This window comes from Clinocottus analis, unplaced genomic scaffold, assembly GCF_023055335.1.
Source record: "Clinocottus analis isolate CAN_PGR_092001 unplaced genomic scaffold, fCliAna1.0.p SCAF_7, whole genome shotgun sequence".
In the NCBI taxonomy this organism is placed as follows: domain Eukaryota; kingdom Metazoa; phylum Chordata; class Actinopteri; order Perciformes; family Cottidae; genus Clinocottus; species Clinocottus analis.
The window spans coordinates 1,100,656-1,111,972 of NW_027176229.1; the positions used below are offsets into that span (position 1 = coordinate 1,100,656).

The 11,317-nt window shown below is 41.4% G+C and overlaps 1 protein-coding gene across 1 annotated transcript; it reads right to left on the reverse strand.

Moving 5' to 3' along the window:
- Positions 1 to 3,465: 3,465 nt before the first annotated feature.
- LOC137805156 (uncharacterized) lies at positions 3,466 to 11,075 on the reverse strand. The gene is made up of 9 exons (XM_068604951.1): positions 10,964 to 11,075; positions 10,742 to 10,856; positions 10,459 to 10,565; positions 9,551 to 9,575; positions 9,332 to 9,452; positions 5,571 to 5,694; positions 4,212 to 4,335; positions 4,004 to 4,118; positions 3,466 to 3,583 (listed from the first exon to the last, which is right to left on the reverse strand). Exons 1-9 carry the CDS (start codon positions 11,022 to 11,024, stop codon positions 3,551 to 3,553), a joined length of 825 nt encoding a protein of 274 aa, XP_068461052.1. The 5' UTR covers positions 11,025 to 11,075; the 3' UTR covers positions 3,466 to 3,550.
- Positions 11,076 to 11,317: the final 242 nt, after the last annotated feature.

Genomic DNA, 11,317 nt, shown 5'->3' on the forward strand with positions numbered 1-11,317 from the left:
GCTACACGGCTCCTGTTGTCTTTTTGTCCCGAGCGCTGTCTTGAAGGCTTCAAACCAGCTGTGAACTTTTCAATCTCTGTTTGTTCTCGGCCGTCCGGTCCAAACCTCAAACTGGTTTGTTCCTGCTGAGCTTCTCCAATCGGCTCATAAAGTTGAGTTATCACTATATCACTTCCTCATAATAATACTGACTTTGCTATAAAATATATCTGTTGTGATAAAAACAATACGTGTGCACAAAGGCATGACAGAACAACACCAAAGTAAAGCAACGCAAAAGTTACAAAAAAATAAGAAACCAATATTTAATTGGGAAGAAGTCAGGGTTTTGGGTGAAGTGCAGCAGCTTCATGCGCCAGTGGAGAGATATTTTGTAAAATTATTTATGACTTGGATGGAAGAGCGAAGAAGTAGTTTATGTTTTTCATGAGTGTTTGATACTCTTCCCAGAACCTCCGAGGTTTAACATGAAGCACAAAACGAGTGTCACATCCTCCAAACATCAGGGCCGAGTGAAGCATAACTCATATGAAGTGTTCAGAAAGTTGCTCACTGTCTCTGAAAGATTGTCTTCTGTGTTCGGTTACTGCCGTTCAGACGTAGCTGAATGAAAAAAACACAATGTGTACTGTTGTATAATAACATAAAAATCTTACCACATCCATTCATTCTAAGGGGATGAGGATGCAGTTCAGCCAGCAGGTGGCGCTGTCGTCTCAAGAGATGATCAGCATCGTCTCTTTGCCACTCTGCAGATTTACAACCGTAAATGTTTTATTCCTCTTTTATTTGTGGTCTTTTTTCAGTTTTCAGTGTTTGAGTTCACTTTTACACTCGTGTTGTCTTAAAAGGTCAACTTAGTGAACTCAACGTCCTGGTTTATGGTAACAAATGGATTCATAATTTAAAATGTGTCAACAGAAAACTATCTTAAGCTCTAATGAGGATTCTAAACTTCCTAAAGATACAGATTTAGTTTTTACTGAATAAAAGCAAATTTACGTATTCAGTTTTTGGGGCTCGTTGAATATTTCTCAGAATATAAGTTCTATAATGCCTCAATCAGCAGGAACACCATGTTTCATAAAAGGATCCGTACATTAAATATTTAAAGGAATCAAGTGGAAGGTAAAGCAAAACAAAATAAAAAAGGCTCTTTTACGTTACACTGCCTGGTTTCGTGGTTGCTGCTTTGCCTCAACACTGGACCAATTCAAAAATGTATATTAATTCTTGTCCCCATTGGTCACTTCGACACAAAAGAATTATTGAGAAATACCAAAGTTACTGTTTAATAAAAAGATTTACTGCAATTAATTTAGAAGACAAATCTTAGGTGAACTCGTATCCCACCAGGTGTTAATGCAAGTGTGTCCACATGCTTCTGGCACGCGGTGCATCTGAAGGTCGTCTCGTGTATGAAGACGTCACCGTGAATCCTTATGCCTCACGCGCTTGTCTCACGGTTCCATCATCTTTCGTGCGGTTCTCACGGGGAGGAAGAGGAATCTGGATTCCTCCCAACAGTGAAGACACTTTCCATGAAAAAAATTGCGAACGGTGAGTTGAATCACAACTGGGAGCAAACAGGAGGTTTACTGTCTCTGTCACCTGTTGTTGTAAATTATTTCCTCATAATTTACATCCGACAGGTCATTCTCACTTCCTGGCACGAACACTTTCATGGATTCTTCCTGCCGACATTTGAGTAAACAAAGAGAGACGAGTTAATTATGGCGCTTTGAGAGAAGCGTCTCTGCCAAACAAAGATTTAAAAAAGTGAAACACAATCCTTTTATTCATCCAGGAAATGTGAAGGATTACAAAGTGAATGAGTGACACGGAGATTAATTTAATGATCACCTGGATGAATGAGTCTGTTGAAGAGGTGGGAACCCAGAGGTCATGGAGGTCGTCTGCTCGTCAGCAGTATTGTTCCCTCTCTGCATGTCATGAAAACAAATCTCTCGTGCACTTAAGCTCGCAAAGAGGTTTTGAGTTACTTGGAAAGGAGACAGATCTTTTTCGAACATTTTCTTTCTCCAGGTCACTAAAGGTTGAGGACGAAGCTCCGCCAACAGTCTCCTATACGGCCGTTTGTCTTTAACGATAATACAAATTAAAAATGACAAAACCATAACATTCAATTAACAAGTTCATACGTTCATGGCAGAAAGGTGCACGTCTCCAAAGTCAAATCACTGCAGGTCTTTGAGGCTTTGTTTAAAGCCCGGCGGCGCTTTGAGCTAAATGCTAATGTCTGCATGCTAACAGGCTCATAATGCACGCAGCTTGATGAGCAGGTACAACGTTTACTTTTTTCACCACGTCGGTGTTAAGTGCAGCTGGGGCTGATGGGAACGCATTGAAGTTTTACAGGTTTGCTCATGAGCCAAAGTATTGGGCAATAAGTAACAACGTCTTAAAACATCACATTACCACACAACAGTTTTTAGATGTTGCGGGTCTGTTGGACCCGCTGTATTTCTTTGGTTTTTAATTCAACATAGTCAAACAATTTGACGTTCAAATACTCAACAGATGTTTTCTTCATCCCAATTAGAAGCAATATAAACAGCAAATATGGTTAATAAGTTAATTCAGTTACACAGTTGCCACACTTTTATGAGCCCGGGTCCAGTGGACCCGAACACCCTGTGTGTAATGTAAATGTGTAGAGGAGGTTACGGTGTGCGGTCCATGAACATTTTGTCTGATATGTTCTTCGCAGAAAATGAGGCCAATACGTCTGAGTTGCAAATCAAAATAATAAATCATTATTTTTGTTTTGACGAAAAATGAAAACGGGTCTCACGGACCAGAACACCATACATGGGTTAAGCGCATGCTTCTTCCTCTCAAATACATTTTTCTTTTATTTTCTCTCTTCCACAGTTCAAAGTCCCTCTCTCCATCCTTCCACCCAGGACTCTGATTGGTCCCCTCATCCCTTCATCCTTTCATCCCTCCTGCTGCTTCTGGACCTTTTAGGATTGCTGTGTTAACAAACTAACCCTCAAAATAAAGCCAATGATCATGTGCAGCTGTTTTGGGATTAAAAGGAAAGAAATGGAAGAATATGGATCATTTTCCTAAACTTTACTTCCAACAAAGTGAATGTGTCATCGACAAAGAATGATAGACAACGCTCAGGGTTTTCTTTTTTGCAAAAATCAAAATAAGGCTTTATTTAAAAAAACTTAAAAAATAATCTCCAAACAATTCAAAGAACAAACAGTTGTACGCTCTTATGAACTTTCACATTTTTAGTCCTTTAAAACAAAAATAGAATTTTAAAAAATATACTTTGTTTTTATTGTGACTCAAACATCATTTTTTAAAATATAATGGTAGAATTTATTTACATAAAGCTATATATATATATATATATATATATATATATATATATATATATATATATATATATATATATATATATATATTTATATAGTATATATTCATAGTCTCACGACTCACTATAATTATGAATTCATTTTCCTCCCCGGGGGTCCACCGTTGTTGCTGAAGGGGTCAAAGGTTGCTCTGGTGTTTACTCGCGCTTCACTCCGTTGCAGCGGTTGCTCTGTAGACACACAAATATTTTAGAAAGGAAAGCCGATGACGTCATCACTGCTTCAAGATTCAAGTCAGCTGCTGCTTTGGCTTCTGCACGGCGTCACGACTCAGAGCTGCATTTAGTTTCAGTACTATTCTGTACAATCTCAACAGTGCAGTGCAACGCAGCAATGCAAGGCAACTGCAATGCAGCAATGCAATGCAACAGTGCAACGCAACAATGCAATGCAACGCAGCAATGCAATGCAGCAATGCAACCCAGCAATGCAACGCAGCAATGCAACATAACATAAGTGGATAACACTCGCCCAGAGCCGACTCTCTTAGTAAATAAGAGCCAGATTTTACCATTACATTCGATACAACACTTTTATTTTCACCGCCTTTGAAACACCTGATGGTCACGGTTACAGTTCTCTGGCGGTACCTTGTAGCGGAGTTTCTTGCAGCGTTTCTTCAGGGCGTCCACGTGCTTCACCATATCTTGGATCCATGGCTGGTCAGCGGGCGCACAAAGTTTCCTGCTACGTCTGGTTAGTAAACTGCAAGAACAACCAAACCCTCCAGGTCAGGGTGAGCTATGAAGACACACACACACACACACACACACACACACACTGGACACCTGAACCTACATGGTGGCATTGATGGAGCAGCCGTGTCCGCTGATCTGTCGCTGGTAGTCAACAACGATGTGTCGTTCAACTGGTTGGTTCTTGACGCTCAGGCAGCAGTCCATTGCCATCTGAGCCACCGACACTGAGGACAGAGGAGTTCAGCGTGAAGGGATCTGCTCTGCAGACTCTTATGAAATGTTTACAGTCCACTTCTTCACAGGCAGCAGCTTGACTTCACCTCAATAACAAATAATCCCAATAACTGCGCTTTTTTACAGCTGGAAAGTACATTTTGAAACCAGCACTGTCTTCCTCAAAGCTCCAGCGGAGCGGTGTTCCATTTGAAGTTGTACTCAATCTTTATTATTTTTGGTGTAATATTTGGGTTTGCATGCTATGCCTTGTGACATAACTTTATTGCTCTTTTTTAAAGGATATAATTATATATATTATGTTGAGTACACAAAAAGTTATGCCGAGTGGATCTTGACTTCATCAAAGATTAAGTTGCAAAAATAAAAGTGCTTGGAATAAAATAAATACACAACAGGAGGAAATTCATGGAGTAAATCTGAGGTTAAGAGCCATGCTCATGAGCAATTTATTTGTTGTAGTGACGTTCTCTCGGAGTGACGAATGCGCACACACACACACACCCCCCCCCCCCCACCACACACACACACACACACACACACACATACACAGTGCTGTGTCATCAATATAATGATGAGAGTTGCCTCACTGGCTTTTGTCACCCGACTGGGATTTCCAGCAGTTAATCTTTAACCCCCTGAGAGTAAAGGGGAATACCAGCAGCTCTGTTAACTCTGGTGACAGAAGTGCTGCAGAGATTTCACTACTCAATTAGATATTTGACTACTTGAAAACTATTGCACATTCACTTTCCATGGCATCTTTTGCATTGTACTTTGATTTAACGTTTTTAATAGAATATATTTTCTTCTCTGGATTAAAAGTCTCTTGATTTGCTGCACAAACTATGAACTTCTCTCAGGCCCAGAACATGAGAAAAAGAAATACAATTAAAATACATAAAATGAAAATGATGGCAGTGAGGTTTTTAAAGGGAGGGGAGTTTTAACAAACTTCAGAGAGAGTCAAACTTGGATGGCTGAACTGTCAGGTCAGGTGGGAAAACCACAGATGTGTGTATTTAAACCTCAAACGTATTTGCTTGGAGGAACTCCCTCTTCCTTTTATTTTCCTGCTTTGTGAACCTCTGCTTTGTTTTTGGAGCCGCTCCAGGTGGGATTTGGTTCAGATGGAAGATTGAAAAGCATCAGTGTTACTGTCTGCTGATGAGCCTGAAGATTCCTCCAGAAGAAGAAGGAAAAGTGTAAAACAACAGAAACTCACCTGTGCAGCAGCAGGTGATGAAGAGGATGCAGAAGAAGAGCTTGGCGTGACCCGTCAATGCCATGTCTGGGGTGTCTCTGGAGGCTGCTGATTGGCTGGAGCCGGTTCTTCCTGTCAGCACGAGCTGTGGCAAAAGAGAGGATACGGCCTCTGTGTGGCCTGACTGCTCTTATATAGCCTGAGGAGGCGATGTCCACACTTTCATTTTCCATTCCCCCTCTCCTCCTCCTCCTCCTCTTCGTCCTCTTTGTGTCACCCTCCCGGTCACTCCACTCAGAGTCTATCAGGAACTGAGAAACTGAAACCAGTCAAAACCTACTTCCTCTGACATGTCAACTGACGTTTATACTTTTCACGTAGAAAAGTTTTATAAAACATAATAAAATGTATGTGCTCCATGCAGGTTTTTTTTATTTTAGAAACACTCTTTACCATACTAAACTAAACTAAAACTCATAACGTAACTTGATCTGAACATACATGGTACTCTATTGTTGCACAATGGAAGCACAGCAGTGGGATGAAGTGTAACGCGCCGATTCTTTAAACACCAAAGTGATTCTTGCACAAATAAAATAGGAAGCGTTCCCTCCGGAGTTTCTTGAATGATCAGCAACCTGTTTTCTCTCATCCGCCGATGAGTTCTTGGGAATGTCAAATGTTCTTTTTACCCAAAATGAAGAGAATGTAATGGACGCAGCATGATCATAGACCTGCAAAATGTTCACCGACAGCATACTTTTACTTGTGTTACACTTCTGCACCACGATAAATATCAGACAAAAGCATGAACATATACTCAATCTTTCTGTTGGCATTATAATAAGTAGATTAGAATAGCTGACTTTCTATCTACATAAATAAAGTAAGGGAATGTATGAAAACTTCATATTTACGGTGTTTAAGTCCAAAATGTACAATCATAGTGGATCCCATGCGGCTCCCTGCGGGACGCCCTTAGGGAACAGAAAGTAAACCCGACTCTTAACCCGTTAAAAACTGTGGAACCAAGTTTTGTCTCCAGACCTCCTTTTCCCTGTTTGAGTGTTTTTCCCTGTTTGACTTGTCGTATGAACCCCAAATTAATTTGAATACTCATGTTTATTGTATGGATTTGTTCAGCAAAGTGTTCAGCAAAAAATGTATATCTGCAAAAAAAACACTTTTAAAAGATATTTTTATGAACATCCAGCATGATATGAGCCAGATTCCCCATAAAATATCTCTTGGAGTGTCAATAAGACACCTTTTTAGAAAGATAAGAATCAGAATCTGCAACAAAACTCACAATAAAACAAAGACATGGCCTGTTGGGAAGGAGTTTCAGTCAAAAAAAAAAACGTGTCGTTCGGATCAAGAATCCAAAAATTACATATTTTATGCCAAAAGATTGTCTGTTTCCAAAAGGTTGAATGAATGTGTTTTAAAGTCTTTCCAAGTGCAGGATGCTGGCTACTGTCGCACGGTGGAGGGAGAGGTCATCGTGGTCTGCCGCGACGCTCACGTTCAGCTTGTGGTTGACCTTGAATGTCAAAGAAGTGCAAGCTCTGTTAAAGTTACTGCTCCACAGAAGGAAGTGAGGATTTTTTACAGCAACATCAAAGCAAGATTTTGGTCTCACCTTCTCAATGAAGCAATATTTTGTTCTAATTAATAACAAACTGTATTCTCAGGCTGTAATAACTCACGACAATTTTGCAGTTCATTTCAATTCCTCGAAAAGTATTTTCTGACCATAGAAAGATAAGTTTAGATTTCACTTTCATGTTGACAATCTTCAATCTTCAATCTACAGTGAAGTGTTTTCACTCTGAAGATAACGCAGGAGATTCTAGTTCATTAACACAGCACAGTGCATGTTATCATCATGCTTATTAATAAAACAAATTTAAACACAAAGTAGGAACAAACACTTGCATTGTTGCACAATTTCACTTCCCTTTGTTGATTGATTCCTGTGAAGCTGAAACTGCCACATTACACAAAGTGAGACTTTATCTTCTCCACTTCCTGTTCTCCAGAAGCTTCAGTTGGAAGCAGCGTTGGTCTTTAATGAGTGACCCATTGTGTTCATGTGTTTGCTGCAAGATTGATTTCTCAGAAATGATGCTGAGGGCTACATGACGATGCAACAGGCTGACCTTGTTGCATCGTCCCTGTTCAGTCCCACGCCGTGTGCCGATGGAGCATTTACAGATTGAGTTTCTCTTTCTTGTAAACCAGCAGCTGGGTGTTTGCTATATCTGTCGGTCGTGTTTACTCTCTTGGGACTTTCCCTTGCTGGAGCATTTACGGGAAAAGAAAAAAGAAGTTCATGGAACTGAGGCGGCAATCCTTGAGGAGTGTTTAAAGGCCGAGCATGTCATTACACCTCCGCACCCTGTCCCGACAGGAGAGGACATGCTTTACCTTCCCGGAGGAGCCCTTGAAGGCTTCAGGGACTATTTATTTACTCGCTACGCCAACTTCAATACTCACGCAGTTCCAGTCAAGCAATTTATTTCAAAACAAGTTTTCTTGATTCAAATTATGTGTGAACTTAAAAGAACGTTACCGCAATTAAAACCCACAAAAATATGTCCCGGCCTCATCTGTGGAGGTGCAACATGAGGTGGACGTATCGCGCCTCAGCTTTTCAACACCTCACGGTGTAAGGTGAACATGTTTGTTGGAAGAAAAACTCATTTACTCTTAATCAGTTACTGTTTCACTGTATTAATCTTTATTTATCATATTGTAAGAGGAGTGGGGGGAAATTCACCATTAGGCCGAAGACGTCTTGAGGGTGTTTATTAATGGTCCATGATGAGTATTGAAGAGTATTATGAGTATTGGTGGTCCTTCCACAGATCGTTAAGCAGACTTGGATATTCATAAGTAAAGAACAGGTTGTATCTCTGTCTGCTCCTTCCTTGCAACCAATAAATGTGCTGATTAATGATTTTACCACCAGGTGTCCAGTACATGTGTCTATCAGTGTTGCACACCCGTCAGACACACAACAGAATCTGACGTCTGGAGGTGTGTAAACCAAAATGATTTAATTTGCAGCCCGAAAATAATCCCACTCAGCAGTCTGAGTGCTTTGATAAGGAGCTTTTGTATCAGGTCACAAGATACAACTCAAACAATAAATAGGATTAGGGGCTAGAGATACTGAACATTAAACAGTCAGATAGGAGCTGCTTTAATCTGAGTCGCCCCTTCAGTCAAGCTGGACTTATCTTCACTTACTGTGTGAGAAAAGGACTTTGAGAAACTTCGAGTGACTTTTTGTTCACGTTGTCTTGAATCCTTCTTATGGAAGTCATGGCATGGCATTATAGACATAAATCTAAATATACTCAAGTACTGTTCACATTTGTGCTACTTCAACACTTCATCTTGTCTCGCACTCAAAACTGCATTTCATTTTATTTATTGTACTCTGCAAGTCATTTGACATTTATATGATTTTACGAACAAAATACATGTTTTTTGTAATAAAGAGTAAATTAACCAACAGTACATTAACATAGCTCCATCTCAATTAGCTGCAATATTCAAAAGTACTTTATAACAATGAATCAGTCATAATAATCCAATAATATATTGCTAAATATTTTACTCAGAAGACTCCTGTGATTACTTTTCCTTTTAGAACGTAGCAGTTCATTTTTCTGTGGTTTGATTTAAAAAGTGCAGCAGCAGATCTCTTCCAGATGAATGTAATTCAAATAAAATACTATTAATGGTTTTTGGCTGGTCCGTAGTGGCCTCACACTGCGTGAGGTCACCACGGACCAGCCAAAAACCTCACGCAGCCCACATGCATTGTGGGAAACTCCGCAGGACACTCTCGGACATTCAGACGCTTGTTCTTTGGCCTCTGGGACGTTGTGGCTGTGAGCCCAGAGACACATCACATGGACATGGACTTCCTGTTATCTTTCAATAACGGCTTATTCTCAAACATGTTGGGAATTAATATCATCACTCACAATCTGGAGAGATAAGGAGACAACCCTGAACACAGAATCAAGTCATGAGAGGCGTGAGAGGCTGCGAGTGTCTGAAAGGACGTGAGGTCTGTAATATGTGCCACATGTTTTTATCTCCCATTTTTAATGTCAGGCTGAACATCAATGTGCCGTCTTCTTTGTTCACCCTTTTTTACACCTTCAGGCTTTCCCTAGTAAACCTGTGTTCATCGTCATAATGCTATGGATTGTGGGTAATTCCCTGAGGCAAAGTCCGTGAGGGTTTAGGGCTCTCTCTCACACATCACCGGCAGAGTTCTCTTCTTTCCATGCCAGACCAGCGGCTGCTTTCTTTACCATCATGTGTTTCCTGCTTCGGAGATTTAATATTTCATAACTCTATAACCAGTTCCACCATTCTGAGTGAGGAGACTAACAGCAAAGTGCTGCTGAACAAGTGCACTTATCTTTTTAAAATATGGTTTATTCAGAAATATTCATGTGTTTGGGTGTTTTCATATTTGCTGCAGAAGCTCTGCAGAGGATGCAGAAGTGTGTCAGTGTTAATAAAAGATGACAACGAGAGGTTACAAAACAATATACAACTTTATTTTAGAATCCTCTCAACAGTAGTATTTCACACACACTCATCTCAACATTTTGTACAAGTTATGACTCAAACAGCAAAGTCACTGAAGTAAATATGGAACTGTGTTGATCTTCTACAGAACAGCATTCTGGGAACGCCTCTCGTCTATCAGTCGGTCCTTCTTGATCTGCAGCCGCCTTTATTTCTCCCAGAGTCCTCTACTCTCCGCACCTGCAGACAGGAAGTGCAGCGATGAGCCGTCGGTGGAAGTTTTAAAAAGGGACGCCGTGCGTTGGACTGACGGAGCGAGAAGGTATTTGTTGGCATGTGTACCTGGTTCAGTGAGGTCTTAGTCTCCTCTCATCCAGGTGCTTGATGTAGCTCTTCACCCAGGCTTTGTCGTTGGGGTGGGAGACGCACAGAGTCCTTCCCAGCTTTGTGATGAACCTGTGGAAGCAGACGAGAGACTTCAGACGACAGAGCTGGAGGAGAAAACACCACCTTCTGACGTAGTAAAGATCAGATAAACAGGCGACTGTAACCGTGAAACCAAATGATCAGCAGAAAGATTCCCCTCTCTGTCCTAGTTTATGATCCCACTGCGGGAACATGTGAGCACTCACCCGGTGGCGCTGATCTGGCATCCTTTCCCAGCTTCCTGAAGGGTGTAGCTCTGGAGGAGCTGGAGCGGCATGGGCTTCTCAGAGACCTTCAGACAGCAGTCCACCGCGATCTCAGCTGCAGGAGGACGGAGAGACAGAGTCAGACAACACAACATGTGGACCGGGACGAGGAAATCAGCAGACATGTGTATGGAGGCCGTGGAAGAGGTGGAGGAGACTCACCGGATGCAAACCCAACACAGAGGACTCCCAGGAGGAGGAGCGCTGCAGTGGTGGAGGCCATGTCTCTGCTCTCTGGTGTCTTCGTGGCTCTGAGCTCAGGCTGCAATGAGTCTCTTCAGGAGGGTGGAGGTGCTGCTGTGAGGAGCTGCAGGTGTATTTATACAGCTGTGGAGAGAAAGTGAAAGTGAGATGGGTGCTCGTTGACTGGAAATGGGATGAAGAGTTTCGCTTCTTGCAAGTTCTAAACAATTACCTCCTCACGCCTCCTCTCTCTCTTTTGTTCCTGCCAACTGTTGTTTTTTTCCTTTTTTCAGCATGTCTTTCCAGGAGTTTCCCAGAGGTGGATCTTTATCA